General features: G+C 34.7%; 1 protein-coding gene across 17 annotated transcripts in view; it reads left to right on the top strand.

Annotated features, from left to right (window-relative positions):
- Positions 1-18,680, top strand: part of add1 (adducin 1 (alpha)) — a 41,563-nt gene that overhangs the window by 10,015 nt on the left and 12,868 nt on the right. For 10 of the 17 annotated variants that reach the window (XR_010893700.1, XM_067377061.1, XM_067377062.1 and 7 more), the window contains exons 2-13: positions 2,559-2,760; positions 3,723-3,885; positions 5,042-5,193; positions 5,281-5,361; positions 5,548-5,697; positions 5,953-6,096; positions 6,219-6,317; positions 6,646-6,819; positions 11,738-12,085; positions 16,866-16,961; positions 18,366-18,455; positions 18,567-18,584. Coding sequence is in view for 16 of the 17 variants with exons in the window: in XM_067377061.1 (XP_067233162.1) it covers positions 2,559-2,760; positions 3,723-3,885; positions 5,042-5,193; positions 5,281-5,361; positions 5,548-5,697; positions 5,953-6,096; positions 6,219-6,317; positions 6,646-6,819; positions 11,738-12,085; positions 16,866-16,961; positions 18,366-18,455; positions 18,567-18,584 (1,717 nt within the window). In the remaining variant the exon portion in view is untranslated. The remainder of the gene's footprint in view (positions 1-2,558; positions 2,761-3,722; positions 3,886-5,041; positions 5,194-5,280; positions 5,362-5,547; positions 5,698-5,952; positions 6,097-6,218; positions 6,318-6,645; positions 6,820-11,737; positions 12,086-16,865; positions 16,962-18,365; positions 18,456-18,566; positions 18,585-18,680) is intronic. The other 7 variants (XM_067377064.1, XM_067377071.1, XM_067377075.1 and 4 more) reach the window with 3 other exon arrangements.

Genomic DNA, 18,680 nt, shown 5'->3' with positions numbered 1-18,680 from the left:
ATTTTATCACAATTTCTATCAAAGATCATGACTTGATTTTTTTTATAGTGAAATATTACAGTAGTAACATTTCTTATTTTGTTTGGTATTTTTAATAATAATAACAATAATAATAAAAATTGTGCAGCCCTACAAACAAGCACAGCAGTTTATCGTATTTTAATGACATTTTTATTAGAAAAATCATTGTTTAATTTTTATTTATTTTACAGCACAATATTACAGTAGCAACTTTTCTTTTGTTTAATATTTTTAATAGTAATAATAATAATAATTGTGCATCCCTACAAACAAGCACAGCAGTTTTTTTTATTGCATTTTATCACAATTTCTATCAGAAAGTTCATGACTTGATTTTTTTTTTATAGTGAAGTATTACAGTAGGAACATTTCTTATTTTGTTTGGTATTTTTAATAATAATAACAATAATAATAAAAATTGTGCAGCCCTACAAACGAGCAGTTTATCGTATTTTAATGAAATTTTTATTAGAAAAATCATGGTTTTATTTTTATTTATTTTACAGCAAAATATTACAGTAGCAACATTTCTTTTGTTTAATATTTTTAATAGTAATAATAATAATTGTGCAGCCCTACAAATAAGCACAGCAAACCTGGAATTTTTAAATCACATTTTAAATCAAATTCTTTCAGAAAAATTACAATTAGATTTTTAACCCCCAAATCTTGCAGCCCTGCCACACCTTTTCTTCATCTGTCGCTTTCAATCCCCCTTTAAACAGTTCTAACTATAATAAAGGCAAAAAGCCCAAAAATATTCACCTGTAATTGTTAAAACTATAAGTGCATTGAATTCTTGCATGAAATGCCCTTTCTTTTCTCCATTCATTTTAAATCATCTGGCATTAAGATGCAGAGAAGCACATTTACATGTCTTAACAGTTCTGCCTCTGTACTGATTAAACTGGCTCATTTAGGGTGCTTAAACTGAAATAAGTGGATTGCAGAGGACAAATGAATCTTCTGGCTCTGGAGTGTCTGCAGATTGAGAGCAGAGCAGCTGTCCGGAGCTCCAGAGTTTCATTACTCAATGCTGCAGTTATTTCCTGTGCTGGGCTGAAATGAGCCGCCCGTGAGTGTTGACATCATGCTGTAATACTGTGCTGCATTGGGCAGGTTGTGTTGTAGGTTCTGCTCTGGTTTAAGGTAGAAGACAGAAATGTTTCATAGCAGTAGGTACATGTTCATGTGGCTTAGAAACATAAGCTTACAATCAGCAACAAACCACTTAGACGCACAAACGACATTAGATGATCAATAATGCTGAGTCAGACAGACTGACTCCCTTCCCTTCTCTCTCTCTGTGCCCTACAGTGTCATTGATTCTCCTGCAAATACTCTTGAGCATATGTACACGACACTAAAGGCTTTCTAATCATAAACCTAAACGTATTTTAGAATTTTTATCTTGTTTTAATCTTAAATGTTTTGCATATTCTTTGTTCTCAACACAAATAAAGTCTTATTGCTGACATGGAGTTAGTGCAGGTAATTGCATATCAGTTTTGGAGCTAAATGCCGGTTCATCTTGCTTAATGGACGGAAAAGCGCATTATGTCCAGAGCACTTGATAGTAAACGGGCGTTATGGCCACTAGCACACTCCAGCTGTGCAGCAGTCTGTCTCCCATGCCCTTGTTTTAAAAAGACTCTCAGCGGGTCAATCTCATGTCCAGATTGTATTTCACCTCAAAATCAAATGGGGAATCAAATGCATTTTTTTAAAGATACACTATGAAATTTGTGGCTGAAGCATAAAACTGCAAGTTACTTGAGGAGAAACATTGTTTTGGTAATTACACAAGTAATTATTTTGTGCGGATGAATCTGATGGCTTGAGGAGATGATCATCTAATCAGATCTGATGTTTCTTATCAGTGCAAATGTCAATTATTACATCAAAACATCTCCAAAAATAAAACACGGACGGATATCTGAAAATAAAAAAAAACGTATAATTTTGGATCTTATAAGCAGTTAAGTAGCTTATATGGCACTATTGTTTTTGAGATTTTTATTTTAACAAATGCTGCAAAGGTTTGGCAATGCTGACATTAGACATAAATTGCTATTCACATTATATAACAGTGGAAAATATAACTTAATGAGGCGGTTTATAGGCAAATAGTCCAAAGATGTATATTGTTTTGAGATTTTGCTTGTTTTGTGAACAGAAAATGTGATTCTATGCAAATTATGTTGATTCGTGTTTTATTACAGATTCTGTTTCTTTACCTTCTTGCTTGCAAATTCTTTTTGGTTCGAGTATTTAATTTGAGTATGCAGTATTAGACTGACCTTCTTTGTTTTACTTACAGATATGTAGTAAATACGAATGGACGAATGATTATTACCATATGCTTACCATAGTGATTTAGGGTAAAGAAAAACACTATTTGGAAGATAATAATATGCTTTGTTACAAAAGAAGTCAATCTAAAATAAATCTAGAGCATGTTTGTAAGTATGTACTTTAATTTTTAGCGCATAGTTGAAGTATGTGAGTTCCCCCCTGAACTTTGACCTCTGTCACAGGTGTGTGATGAACGGAGACTCAGGTGCAGGGGTGGTGACGGCCCCCCCTCCCACCAACCCCCCTCATAAGGAGCGTTATTTCGACCGTGTGGACGAGAGCAGCCCGGAGTACCAGAGAGAGAGGAACATGGCGCCGGACCTGCGGCAGGACTTCAACATGATGGAGCAGCGGAAGAGAGTGTCCATGATCCTACAGAGTCCAGTGAGGACACAACACACATTTACATAAATACATAAATTATATACTAGTCAGAAGAGTCTCTGCTGCTCACCAAGAGTGAATTTATTTGATCAAAATACAGTAAAAACAGTGAAATATTATTACAATTTAAAACAGATGTTTTCTATGTGAATATATAGTAAACTGTAATTTATATCCAGTGATTAAAGCTGAATTTTCAGTATATATACTCCAGTCTTCAGTGTCACATAATCCTTCAGAAATCATTCTAATATGATAATTTGCTGCTCAAGAAACATTTATGATTATTATCAGTGTTGAAAGCCATCTTCATATCTCTGGTGGCATCCATAAAGTTCATTCAGCCCTCAATAAACCTCCTCGTGACTGCCCAGCAATCATATGTCCATCTGAGTGTGTGTAAACACAGAGGGGATTCTGTTAATGCAAGCGGACAGTCATGGGAAGAATAAAGATGCTCTTTATCCAGGCAGAAATCGAGGGAGAGACTGAAAGGCAGCTGATTTTCACCCATTCTTTTCTCTTAATGTCCTCTGTGCTTGAAGGAATGAGAGAAACCTGCTGCTCTCATACTTTTTAGGCCAAGTACCATCTTCAATCAAGAAGTCACTGTCAATGTTCCCTTTAATATTTTAAATCAGCATTCAGCAAATCTCTTTAAGTGCAAGATTCAAGGGTTAGTTATGACTCACCCTCATGTCATTCCACACCTGTAAGACCTTCGTTCATCTTCAGAACACAAATTAAGATATTTTTGATGAAATCTGAGTCTTATGTGTGTGGAACGACATGATTAATTAATGACACAAATTTCATTTTTGAGTGAACTAAACACCAAGCATCATAATTATGTTCCAGCGTGTAACTTGTCCCACACTGTTTGTGCTCCAGACATGAATGATTCCTCAAGTCATATCCAGAATAGTTCTGGCTGTAATTGTGTGTGTTCTCCTGTGTTTCAGGCATTCTGTGATGAGCTGGAGTCTCTGATCCAGGATCAGATGAAGAAGGGAAAAACTCCCACCAGTTTGCTTGCCCTGCAGCAGATTGCTGACTTCATGACCACCAGCGTCCCCACCATGTACCCCGCCGCCCCGCAGGGAGGCATGGCTGCCCTTAACATGAGTGAGTATGGGAATGTTCTGCATTAAGCTGCTAAATTTCACACTCTTAGGTGTCTTTTTTTATAAACATAAATCCAACAAATAATAATAAATCCAAAAAGTAAAAAAATATACAATCTACTCCACGTTACCGCAAAAAAAGTGTGTTTTTTAAATTTAGCTAAGAGGTCATGCCTTGATGTATCGACCTTCTATTCAGTAATATTACTAGTATAGTTTTTATTCATTTTAATTTTTTTTCTTCTATTTTAATTTTGTCATTTTGATGCCTGTCATTTTTTTTTTTAGTTCAAATTTCATTTTTATTGTATTTATTTTTATTTTAGTATTTAATACTTAGTTCTAATATTTTTAAAATATTTTTTAAGTTAGTTTTAGTAATTTTGTTGTTTTTGTCTATATATATATATATATATTTTTTTTTTTCCCAGTTTGTCATTTTCATACTTTAAATATAAATATTTCTATATTTTCCATTTTTATTGTTCATTTTAGTAATTTTGTTGTTTTTGTCATTTTTATTAATTTTAATTAATACATTTTTTAAAATAAGTTTTTGTTTATTTGTCTATATCTATATTTTGTGTGTGTGTATATATATATATATATATATATATATATATATATATATATATATATATATATATATTTTTTTTTTTTTTAGTAATTTTGTTGTTTGTCATTTTTATTAATTTTTAATTATTTAATTAGTTTTTTAAAATGTGTATATATTGTTTTTAATAATTTTGTCAGTTTTAGTCATTTTCATACTTAGTACTAATATTTAAAAAAATATATTTTTATATTTTCCATTTTTATTTTGGTTCATTTTAGTAATTTTGCATATTTTTGTCATTTGTATTAGTTTTTGTTTATTTGTTTATATTGTTTTTATTAATTTTAGTCATTTTAGTACTTAATACTTTTTAGTAAGTTAAACTAAATAACTTTTTTTATTTTATTTCAGTTAATGTTTATTTTTATTTCAAGTAACAAAAATGTTTCTTTTTTATGATTTTAGTTTTAATTAATGAGAATAACCCTGGTGTTACTCACTGAAAGTAAAATACTACATAAAAAAAATCAACTTCCGTGTTTTAAAGAACGCTACACCTATATATGTTTATGAAGTAACGTGTGTGTGTGTGTGTGTTCAGGTTTGGGGATGGTGACTCCAGTCAATGACCTGAGGGGTTCAGACTCCATCGCTTATGATAAGGGAGAGAAGCTCTTGCGCTGTAAACTCGCTGCGTTTTACCGCCTGGCAGACCTTTTCGGCTGGTCTCAGCTCATCTACAACCACCTGACTGTGAGTCTGTCACAATATTTACAACACATCTCAGCAGGACGTTTAATATGTGGGAATTCAATCAAACCTCTCTCTGTGTCTCTTCAGGTCCGGCTGAACTCTGAACAGGAGCGTTTCCTGATTGTCCCTTTCGGTCTTCTGTACAGTGAAGTCACTGCCTCCAGTCTGGTAACCCTGCCTTTGTTTTTTCCTCAGCCATCTGATTGGCTCTCAGAACGTGACTGACATCAGACTATAAAAGTTTACAGATATTATTATAATACTTAAAAATAAAGCTGTTAGAGTTGAGTTAGGAGTAGCAATTGGACTGTGATTTGTGTAACGTGTATTTAGCAGCATTGAATGTATCCTCAGGTGAAGATCAACCTGCAGGGTGAGATCGTAGACCGCGGCAGCACTAATCTGGGCGTAAATCAGGCTGGATTCACCCTCCACTCTGCCATCTACGCTGCCCGGCCTGACATCAAGTGCATAGTGCATATTCACACGCCCGCTGGCGCCGCGGTACGAGCTGTTTCATGAAAAATCATCTCACAATAAACTTTTCTAAAGCAACTGCAATTATTTCATTATTTACTTCATTATTTAATTTTGCTGCTATTATATTTTGAGGTGCATTTAATGTTGTTTTAATAGATTTTAATGAATAAATGCATTTTGTATTTTTTATTTATGCTCTCATTTCATGATACATTTTTTAATGCTGTATTTATCTGTTATATACCATCATATTAAGCATTCAAATAATTCGTCCTCCAGGTGTCTGCTATGAAATGTGGTCTTCTGCCCATTTCACCCGAGGCTCTGGCACTGGGCGAGGTGGCGTACCACGATTACCATGGTATTCTAGTGGACGAGGAGGAGAATGTCCTCATACAGAAGAACCTGGGTCCCAAGAGCAAGGTACCTCAAATACACACACAGATCACACAGCTATATCAATTTGTGTGTGGGTTCAAGCTTCAGGTTTATTCAGTTTTATGTTCTGTAAATGTTTGCACTGAAATCATTGCTTGTGTGTTCAGGTGTTGATTTTGAGGAATCACGGTCTTGTGTCTGTTGGAGAAACAGTTGAAGAGGCGTTTTACTACATTCACAACCTGGTCACAGCCTGTGAGATTCAGGTAGGCATCAATTTAGCATTTTTAATGTGTGAAATGATTGTGTTTCCAGCTGGGCTTTAACCCTGTAATGCTTGACATAATAATATAGTCAGAGAATAGAATAGTTTATTGAACGGATTAAAAAATCAGTAAAGATTACGCACATGAAGCACAAGCTGAAGGTGGACGTTTGTACAATTATGTTAAGGTTTTTTACTTGCTTAAATAGTATAAACTATCAATCTTGGAGATTGTGTGTGACAGTTTTAATCATTTATAGATCTTAGGTGATACAGTGGGCTTTATAGGGTTAATATTCCATGTCTGTTTTTCCGGTCTGAAATTCCAGGTCCGCACCCTCGCCAGTGCAGGCGGTCCTGATAACCTGGTTATGTTGGACCCAGGCAAGTATAAATCCCGCCCACGCCACCTGGAGCCGGTTGGAGACGGGTCGAGCTCGCACCCGAAGTGGCAGATCGGGGAGCAGGAGTTTGAGGCCTTGATGAGGATGCTGGATAATCTGGTAGGCGAGGGAACAAACTCTTTATTACTTGTTTGTGCATTTTTTTTCTTTTTCTTTGGAAAAAAAAAAAAAGCAAATCTCTGCTGCATGATTGTTTATATCAACACAAAATTGCAAAAAATAAAAACTGTATTACAGCTCTATATATAAAGTTGAAAATCTATTATATCCAACTTTATCTGCATAAATGCAGTACACTTACATGAAGCTATATATACTTTTATTTTGCTTCATAATGTAATTATCATCACAGAACTCTATATATTAAGTTGGATATATAAGTATGTCCAACTATATCACCATACATATACTCATGTAAAGCAATATATACTGTATAGCAAATCTCAACTGTTTGATTGTTTATATCATTGCAAAATGTAACTATATTATATTTCAGCTGTAATCTGGTGAATATGGAAGCTTGTTTCTGCCATTGAATAAAATAAAAATGCTGATTTTTTTTTTTTTTCTTTTCTCAGAATTACGTGATATAAACTCACAATTCTGAGGGGGAAAAAAACTCCTCAGAATTGGACTTTAAAACTCTCACTTCTGACTTTATAACTTGAAAGTGAGTTTATATCTAGCGATTCTGACTTTATTACTCGCAATTGTTTATATCTCGCAATTGCACATGTATATCTTGCAATTCTGACTTTGACTCGCAATTCTGACTTTATAACTTGAAAGTGAGTTTATTTCTCGCCAATTCTGACTTTACAACTCGCAATTGCACGTTTATATCTCGCAATTCTGACTTTATAACTTGAAATTGAGTTTAGATCTCGCCAATTCTGACTTTATTACTCGCAATTGCACGTTTATAATCCTGAAATTCTGACTTTACAACTCGCAATTACACGTTTATATCTCGCCAATTCTGACTTTATTACTCGCAATTGCATGTTTATATCTCGCAATTCTGACTTTATTACTCACAATTGCACGTTTATAATCCTGAAATTCTGACTTTACAACTCGCAATTACACGTTTATATCTCGCAATTCTGACTTTATTACTCGCAATTGCATGTTTATAATCCTGAAATTCTGACTTTACAACTCGCAATTACACGTTTATATCTCGCCAATTCTGACTTTATTACTCGCAATTGCATGTTTATATCTCGCAATTCTGACTTTATTACTCGCAATTGCACGTTTATAATCCTGAAATTCTGACTCTACAACTCGCAATTGCATGGTTATAATCTCTGAAATTCTGACTATGACTTTATTACTCGCAATTGCACGTTTATAATCCTGAAATTCTGACTCTACAACTCGCAATTACACGTTTATATCTCGCCAATTCTGACTTTATTACTCGCAATTGCACGTTTATATCTCGCCAATTCTGACTTTATTACTCGCAATTGCACGTTTATAATCCTGAAATTCTGACTCTACAACTCGCAATTACACGTTTATATCTCGCAATTCTGACTTTATTACTCGCAATTGCATGTTTATATCTCGCAATTCTGACTTTATTACTCACAATTGCACGTTTATAATCCTGAAATTCTGACTTTACAACTCGCAATTACACGTTTATATCTCGCCAATTCTGACTTTATTACTCGCAATTGCACGTTTATAATCCTGAAATTCTGACTTTACAACTCGCAATTACACGTTTATATCTCGCAATTCTGACTTTATTACTCGCAATTGCACGTTTCTATCTCGCAATTCTGACTTTATAACTTGAAATTGCATGTTTATAATCCTGAAATTCTGACTTTATTACTCACAATTACACGTTTATATCTCGCAATTCTGACTTTACAACTCGCAATTGCACGTTTATATCTCGCAATTCTGACTTTATAACTTGAAATTGCATGTTTATAATCCTGAAATTCTGACTTTACAACTCGCAATTACACGTTTATATCTCGCCAATTCTGACTTTATTACTCGCAATTGCATGTTTATATCTCGCAATTCTGACTTTATTACTCACAATTGCACGTTTATAATCCTGAAATTCTGACTTTACAACTCGCAATTACACGTTTATATCTCGCCAATTCTGACTTTATTACTCGCAATTGCACGTTTATAATCCTGAAATTCTGACTCTACAACTCGCAATTACACGTTTATATCTCGCCAATTCTGACTTTATTACTCGCAATTGCACGTTTATATCTCGCCAATTCTGACTTTATTACTCGCAATTGCACGTTTATAATCCTGAAATTCTGACTCTACAACTCGCAATTACACGTTTATATCTCGCAATTCTGACTTTATTACTCGCAATTGCACGTTTATAATCCTGAAATTCTGACTCTACAACTCGCAATTACACGTTTATATCTCGCCAATTCTGACTTTATTACTCGCAATTGCACGTTTATATCTCGCCAATTCTGACTTTATTACTCGCAATTGCACGTTTATAATCCTGAAATTCTGACTCTACAACTCGCAATTACACGTTTATATCTCGCAATTCTGACTTTATTACTCGCAATTGCATGTTTATATCTCGCAATTCTGACTTTATTACTCACAATTGCACGTTTATAATCCTGAAATTCTGACTTTACAACTCGCAATTACACGTTTATATCTCGCCAATTCTGACTTTATTACTCGCAATTGCATGTTTATATCTCGCAATTCTGACTTTATTACTCACAATTGCACGTTTATATCTCGCCAATTCTGACTTTATTACTCACAATTGCACGTTTATAATCCTGAAATTCTGACTCTACAACTCGCAATTACACGTTTATATCTCGCAATTCTGACTTTATAACTTGAAATTGCATGTTTATAATCCTGAAATTCTGACTTTATTACTCACAATTACACGTTTATATCTCGCCAATTCTGACTTTATTACTCGCAATTGCACGTTTCTATCTCGCAATTCTGACTTTATAACTTGAAATTGCATGTTTATAATCCTGAAATTCTGACTTTATTACTCACAATTACACGTTTATATCTCGCAATTCTGACTTTATTACTCACAATTGCACGTTTATATCTCGCAATTCTGACTTTATTACTCACAATTACACGTTTATATCTCGCAATTCTGACTTTATTACTCACAATTACACGTTTATATCTCGCAATTCTGACTTTATTACTCACAATTACACGTTTATATCTCGCAATTCTGACTTTATTACTCACAATTACACGTTTATATCTCGCAATTCTGACTTTATTACTCACAATTACACGTTTATATCTCGCCAATTCTGACTTTATTACTCGCAATTGCACGTTTCTATCTCGCAATTCTGACTTTATAACTTGAAATTGCATGTTTATAATCCTGAAATTCTGACTTTATTACTCACAATTACACGTTTATATCTCGCCAATTCTGACTTTATTACTCGCAATTGCACGTTTCTATCTCGCAATTCTGACTTTATAACTTGAAATTGCATGTTTATAATCCTGAAATTCTGACTTTATTACTCACAATTACACGTTTATATCTCGCAATTCTGACTTTATTACTCGCAATTGCACGTTTCTATCTCGCAATTCTGACTTTATAACTTGAAATTGCATGTTTATAATCCTGAAATTCTGACTTTATTACTCACAATTACACGTTTATATCTCGCAATTCTGACTTTACAACTCGCAATTGCACGTTTATATCTCGCAATTCTGACTTTATAACTTGAAATTGCATGTTTATAATCCTGAAATTCTGACTTTACAACTCGCAATTACACGTTTATATCTCGCCAATTCTGACTTTATTACTCGCAATTGCATGTTTATATCTCGCAATTCTGACTTTATTACTCACAATTGCACGTTTATAATCCTGAAATTCTGACTTTACAACTCGCAATTACACGTTTATATCTCGCAATTCTGACTTTATTACTCGCAATTGCATGTTTATAATCCTGAAATTCTGACTTTACAACTCGCAATTACACGTTTATATCTCGCCAATTCTGACTTTATTACTCGCAATTGCACGTTTATAATCCTGAAATTCTGACTCTACAACTCGCAATTACACGTTTATATCTCGCCAATTCTGACTTTATTACTCGCAATTGCATGTTTATATCTCGCAATTCTGACTTTATTACTCACAATTGCACGTTTATAATCCTGAAATTCTGACTTTACAACTCGCAATTACACGTTTATATCTCGCAATTCTGACTTTACAACTCGCAATTGCACGTTTATAATCCTGAAATTCTGACTTTACAACTCGCAATTACACGTTTATATCTCGCCAATTCTGACTTTATTACTCGCAATTGCACGTTTATAATCCTGAAATTCTGACTATACAACTAGCAATTGCACGTTTATAATCCTGAAATTCTGACTTTACAACTCGCAATTACACGTTTATATCTCGCAATTCTGACTTTACAACTCGCAATTGCACGTTTATATCTCGCCAATTCTGACTTTATTACTCGCAATTGCATGTTTATAATCCTGAAATTCTGACTTTATTACTCGCAATTGCATGTTTATAATCCTGAAATTCTGACTTTACAACTCGCAATTGCACGTTTATATCTCGTAATTCTGTCATTTTTCTTGCGATTTCTGAGAAATAAACTCGCAATTGCAAGTTATAAAAAAGTCCAATTTTGAGGAGAAACAAGACTGACTTTTTTCTCAGAATTGGGAGTTTATATCACAAAATTCTGACTTCATAACTTGCAATTGTTTATATCTCTTAATTCTGACTTTATAACTCACAATTGTGAGGGGGAAAAAGGCAGAATTGTGAGATAAAAAGTCAGTTATCTTTTAAATTGTTTTAGTTTATGGCAGAAATAAGCATGAAGATATTATAAATGATTTTCTGTAAATCTGCTTTGAAACAGTGTTTATTGTGAACATATTTGACTTGTAACCTGATTGGGTGTCTCTACCTCTCTCTCCACAGGGCTACAGGACTGGTTATCCGTACCGTTGCCCGGCACTGCGTGATAAAGCTAAAAAGTACAGTGACGTTGAGATTCCCCCTTCAGCCACGGGCTACTCATATGCAGAGGACAGTGACTCGGGTGCGCGCTCCCCGTTAAAGCACAGCTTTCAGCGGCAGCAGCGGGATAAGACCCGCTGGCTAGCCTCTGGGCGGCCCGACGAATCGGCAGAGGAAGGGCAGGACGGCAGCGGTAGCCCCAAGGCGAAGACTAAGGTGTGGACGAACATAACACACGATCACGTGAAACCCTTGCTGCAGTCTCTCTCGTCCGGTGTCTGCGTGCCAAGCTGTATTACCAACTGCTTGGTCTGTGCCAACCTTATTGTTCATAGTTTAGAAACGTACTGCTACAGAGCTAGAGAGGGCAGCTGGTTAGCACCCCGACACCAGGGCAAAAACACCCCTTACCCAAGAGGTTTTGGGCGTGACTGCCTTATTTGTTTGACAGCCAATGCAAATTGTCATTTAGACTTGTTTCGTCCTGTAAATATACAGCTTTTTTCTCTCTCAGCTGACTTTTTCCCTTTAACTTCTTAAAGCAAGACTCTTTAGGAAAAACATTAACTAATAGACATCACCCGACTTCCCTAGTTGATCGCTTGGTCCAGGTTGCACTTATTTAACTTATTAACTAACCTATTAATCATAACGTGTTCTGATCTATGGGAAAGCAAATCTCTCCATTGCTTCCTCTGATTTCACTCTGTCAATCACAGTGTCAAGCTCCTCCCCCTCTCTCACGATTGGTCGAAGGGGTGTCAGGGTTCTCTCCGGCTGCTCAGTGCATGCTGTGTTGCATGATTGATCAGATGCATTGTGGATCTTCTCCTGGGGGACCAGGAGGGTGTGGCATGTGCGCAAAGTGGGTGTGGCTAATCCTTACTGTTGCTTTGGATTTTCCTCCCGTTTCTGTTGTTGTTTGTTTGTTTGTTTCATTTATTGCTTTATTTCGCACCTCTTGTAATGTTTGTGTGTTAATAGAGCCATTACTCCACATGAACGGTTCTCAGAGCAAACCGAGTAACTGTTACAGGAAGCTTGAAGAGAGCTATTTGTGTACTTGCTGTGCACTTAGATGAAGACTATAGTAGACTTATAGTATGATGATTTATAAATGACTTTTAGCTAAAAGCATCGGAAAGCTGTGGAGTGAACAGATGGGTGAATCTCACCAAAAAATTGTCATATTTCATCAAAAACATGGGAAATTCTATTTTGCTTAGAGAAAATAAAACCTTTTAGGACCATTAAGATGCGTTAATTTGCATTGTGAAATTATTTCCATGACATTTAAGCCTCATTTTTGCACTTGGTAGCTTAATTGCCATGAATATAATGTCATAATTAAAAAATGGTAATATATCTTTAACTCATATTTTAATGGGTTTTTATGGTTTCAACTCCTCCAGGACTTTTTTTTACCCCCGGTTGTTTACTGATATGAAAAGATTTTTAATGGTGTAAGGCCAGATTTAGATTTTTTTAATTTAAGATAATCCCTATTAAAAAAATATATATATTTTCATATTTTTGTTACAGTTCAAAATGACTATAAATCAATAACTTTCACTGTTTGGGTGAAATATGACTACTTCAGGTTTTTTTTTTTTTTTTTTTTTTTTGACAGTTTTCACCTAGACTGCAAGAAAAGGAAATTTTGCGAATATCAGAGGAAAAATCAGGATTTTGCCGCACATTCTGTAGGAGAAAAAGCTCGGCTGCTTATATTAATGGAGTCGTGGCTTGCTGTTTGATGACTCCATGTTCTTTCCTTCCTTAAACTGCTTAAAAACATTTGTGTTGGCTTTTAATTTCTCTTTTCTGTTTTTGTGAGTTTGCTTTTCTTCTTTCTGAATTGGATTTACCTTTTCCCGAACTCCTCCTGCGCATGAGTGTATTTTAACTATCAAATTTCAAATTCATCCAAAAAAAAAAAGAAAGCAAAAACATTGGTTCATGAGTGGTTGTTAACTCTCCGAACGATTGTCTCTAGTTGGGGGAGAGCGTGTTGTGTTGTGGGGCTCTAAACGTGATCAGTGAGTATTTCATGTTTACGTGTTCATCCCATGTGCCCCGTTTCTCCAGCGCCCATATGGAAACCCTTCCTCATGACTTTTGGTTCCGTGCTGAAAGCATTTATTTCATTTTGGTAAAAGCAAGTAACTCATTGGCTACTCATGCCATTCTTACCCAGGCCAAACGCTAACTATCTTTGCTTCAGAAATATTTGGTACTTGCTCTTCATCTTTATTTGAATCCATGTATCAGAGCTTTTGGAGTAAAACTCTCAAACTTTAAGCTGAAACTTCATAAACTGAAGTTTATTTTGTACGTTTTAAGAAAAGTTGGGCGTAATTCTGTCCTTCCTTACAGTGTGTGTGTGTGTGTGTGTGTGTGTGTGTGTGTGTGTGTGTGTGTGTGTGTGTGTGTGTGTGTGTGTGTGTGTGTGTGTGTGAGAGTGAGTGTGTTTTCTCCCTCTTACACTGTGTGTGCAGGGTTTGACATTAATCTTACAGGTACTTGCCCTTCAGAGAAACACGACAAATCATTTTCTGTTGCTTATGCTTTTGATCAAACCTTAAGTACCTGCAGCAACATGAATGATTCCTCAAATCATATAAAATCACTAATTATTCAGAAAATAACAATTCATTTTTCAAAAGTCACTTTTTCAGTGTTTAAGATCAAACATTTATGACACGGTTACTTAAGTGTACCAGTGTAATTGTTGTTAAGTTGCAAATTTATTTACTCATTTGTGTTATCTCAGAAGTCAAGTTTATAATCAGTACATCGTTGTTTAAATGTTGGCCTATTTAAGTCATTATCACTGCTATATTATTCTGTAAAGCTGCTTTGAGATGAATTGCATTGTGAAAAGTACTATATATATATAGTTTTTTTTACAATCATTATGACACATTTCTCAATACTTAGGTCACTTTTCAAAACTCTTCACACAGTTTAAACTGTGGATCATTTTCATTGCTTTGGCACAAAATACATTAAAATGATGACATTTATGTAATAAATGATAACATAAATTATTTTATCATCAAACACAACCAACAAAACCTTTATGAAACATTAGAGCAATGTTTACATACTTTTTTCTGAATAATACAGCAATTTGTTGCATTTCTACAGTAAAACCATATTGAAATATATTCCAAATCTAAAAAATGAAATGCTATGAAAACAAATAGATGTAACTGAACACCTACACAGATGTTAGTCTTTCAATTTCATTAGAAAACTACAAAAAGGGAAACTAAGGGAATAATTTTATACTGTAATGTAAACATGGATAATGAAACATAAACTGCAGTGAATTATAAATGGAAAGGTGTCAGTCTTGTGTTTTAGGTCATTGTTTTATGAGTAACAAAGTGTGTTTGTTTGGGTGACGTGTATGAAGTGCTGTTTAGATATGAAATTTGCTGTTTAGGAGTAAAAAAGTGACTCAAATATTGAGAAATGTCTTTGTGATCTCTTAAAATACATCTTTGATCAACAAAATGACTAAAGTTTTTTTTTTCCTTGAAAAAAAAAAATTATTCATGCCTTAAAATAGCTTGAATGTAACTCTACACCCTTGCCTCATTTATTATGCATGTTTCTATGAATATACAAATTAGCCCCGCCTCCACTCACACCAGCTCAGAGATCCTGATTGGTTATAAGGATAGGAAACACCAGCGATTTCACACCGCGTTTGAGGCCTTTTAAGGAGAAAATACTCCGTCCTAAATGTCTTAAATAGGATTTAGCAGTTTAATTAAAGTCTCCCTGTGAGGAAAACCATGTTTTTAATGTTGTTTATATGTCTATGTAGTGTTTTTAATATGCTTTAAGACAAACCATGTGCAAATTCATAAGTCATCACCATTGCTGAGTATTTTCTCCTTTAAAAACACTACCTTGTAACCAATCACAATTGTTTATAAGGACACTGATTGTTAGAAGACAGCCGTCTGACTCGCGAATCTGAATATGGTTTGTGTGACATTAGCAACACATTATTAGCTGTTTGATAACCTAGTCAAGCAAAACACTAGTTATATTAATTACCGTTATGTGTACGATGTTGTAAAGAGCGATACCGTTGTGCAGCGTTTACCTCAGTAAGTCGACTGAGTGGATCTCTGAGCTGGCATGAGCGAGTGGAGGCGGGGCTAATTTGCATATTCATTGATCCGCGTATATTAAATGAGGCAAGGGTGTAGAGTTACATTCAAGCTATTTTAAGGCATGAATTAATTCTTTTCACAGGAAAACACATTTAAGTATGTCATTTTGAGTCGTTTTAAGGGATAAAATTGACTACAGGGAGACTTATGCCTTACTATATTTGTCTGCAACTTCATTTGACATTTTCAGTGGTCCAGGTTTGCTTTTGTGGTAGTCCTGGACAGCATTAATGTTGAACCGTGTGTGTGTGTTTGTGTGTGTGTGTTTGTGTGTGTGTGTGTGTGTGTGTGTGTGTGTGTGTGTGTGTGTGTGTCGTGTTACAGTAGCTGAAGGGATTTTCTGGCTGTCCACTCACGCCTCTGTCCACTGCCTAAACACAAACCCAGCTTCTGCCTCACCACCCCACCTCACACCTGCCTCCCTCGTGGTCTTTCATCCTCTTAAATCTTCTGTTTTTCTGTCTGTGCTCTTTTCTTTCCTTTTTAGCATTTTCTGTCCTTACTATACGCCCAACAGCAGTATCAATGATGATGGGGGCCGTGGCTGCCCTGCACTGATGTAAACTGATTTAGAATCATATTTATTGTGGTGAAATGTATAATATTGTTACATTGCTAAAGTTAATGTTTGTGTGCAGAGGATTAGAGGAATTTAAAATTTTGAATTTCGAATTTTTAGAATTCTTGATGCGCAAAGAGTTCCCAAAGCAAATCGTTCATCATCATTGGTTCGTTGCTCAGTGGACAATTATAATTTGACCAGTAATCTTTCAGATCTGCTTTGTGTTTATTTCGTATTGAGGCATGATTTAAACTTCTTTTTTTGTTAAATATTTAATTTGGGTATTTATTTTAAGTTTTGGTTTATTTGAATGGCTTTGCTTTAATAATTTCAGTGGACTAAGGAGGACAGTCTCCGACAGGCTGCTGTGGCCAATCAGTTTGTCCCGATGAACACCAACCCCAAAGAGGTCCAAGAGATGCGCAACAAGGTCAGAACCTTTTTTCAATGATGAGGGAGCAAAAACTCCCTAAATGTACTGTGACATGTCTTTTATCACATTTTTGCTGTCTTCGTTTGAGAAGTACACTCTCCACAGACCCCAAAATAATTAATTTTTTTATTTATTTATTTTTTTTAAACAAATGCAATTTTACTGTTTATTAATGTTTTTACTTGACATTTGTGCAGTTTTTGGAGGATTTATCATATTTTTTTAATTTATATAAATTAAAAAATATATTTTTTAAATGGGTTTTTATACAAAAACAGCTTTTATGTAAAATTCATTTTATAAAAGAGCCACATTTCTAACTTTCATTGATGGGGATAACAGGGATAATTTGGCATGGTTTAGTGTAAGATTTTTGCCCATCTTTTGGAAAATACAGTTTTAAAAGTAAAAAAAAAAGATCACTTTTACCAGTAGATGGCAGCAGAGCTCCACTATAAGCTATTTGACTGACTGAAAGACATCTTTTCACAAGTATTCTTCCGTTGGATTCATATCTAAATATGAAATCACAATTATGACAATAAAAATTACTTTTTGTCAAAGTTTAGCATTTTTTGTAATGGAGAAAAAAAATCAGTTTTTCAATTGTGATGAGATCCCTCTTAGAAACTGGACAAAATTCATCCTCAAAATCAACATTTTTGAAAAACTTATTTTTTTTAGTACAAAAAAAAATGCTAAACTTTGACAAAAAGTAATTTTTATTGTCATAATTGTGATTTTATAATATTTAGATATGAATCCAACTGAAGAATACTTGTAAAAAGATGTCTTTCAGTCAGTCAAATAGCAAATAGTGGAGCTCTGCTGCCATCTACTGGTAAAAGTGATAATTTTTTTAATTTTAAAACTGCATTTTCCAAAAGATGGGCAAAAATCTCACACTAAACCATGTCAAATTATCCATGTTATCCCCATGAATGAAAGTTGGAAATGTGGGTCTTTTATAAAATGAATTTGAGTTTTTGTATATAAACCTACTCAACAAAATATTTACTTATTTATTTATATAAATTTAAAAGATATGATAAATCCTCCAAAAACTGCACAGATATGAAGTAAAAACATTTAATAAACAGAGTAAAATTACATTTGTTTTTTAAAAACAATTATTTTGTCACAAAATTACATTTTGTTGCCTGCGGTCTCTGGAGACCCCAAAGACCCTGAGTGTGACTTTTTTCTACATTAACATAAAAACAAGGTATCACTCCAATTTGTTTGTTTTTTTATTTGTAGATCTAGAAAGTGTTAACAACTGTACAAAGTTTCATGTCATTTGGACAAAGAGAACTTTTTTTTTAATTATTTTAGCAAACATCGTTTGGGGTCTAAAAAGACCCTATGAGGCTTAATGTCAGTGATTTTTGCTTCCGTCAGATCCGTGAGCAGAATCTGCAGGACAAAAAGACGGCAGGTCCTCAGTCACAGGTGCTCACAGGTTCCGTGGTGGACCGCTCATTCGTCCAGGTGAGTCTCTCTCATCTGCACACTCCTGTTCCTTCCATTAGATCCAACATATTCTGTTCCCACCATTATATTTCAGTGTGTGTAACGTTTAATTGTGTCTTTTGACCCCAGAGAGTGACTATATGGCACGTAAGTAAACCACATGACCAGCGAGCCAGAGCTGTGTCCATTTTCTTTTGGTTTGATTGGTTTGCAGTGCCATGTTTGCCCTTTTTCTTTCATTTT

The sequence above is a fragment of the Chanodichthys erythropterus genome, chromosome 22 (genome assembly GCF_024489055.1).
Source record: "Chanodichthys erythropterus isolate Z2021 chromosome 22, ASM2448905v1, whole genome shotgun sequence".
Lineage (NCBI taxonomy): Eukaryota > Metazoa > Chordata > Actinopteri > Cypriniformes > Xenocyprididae > Chanodichthys > Chanodichthys erythropterus.
This window is presented reverse-complemented; position numbering and strand designations above follow the sequence as displayed.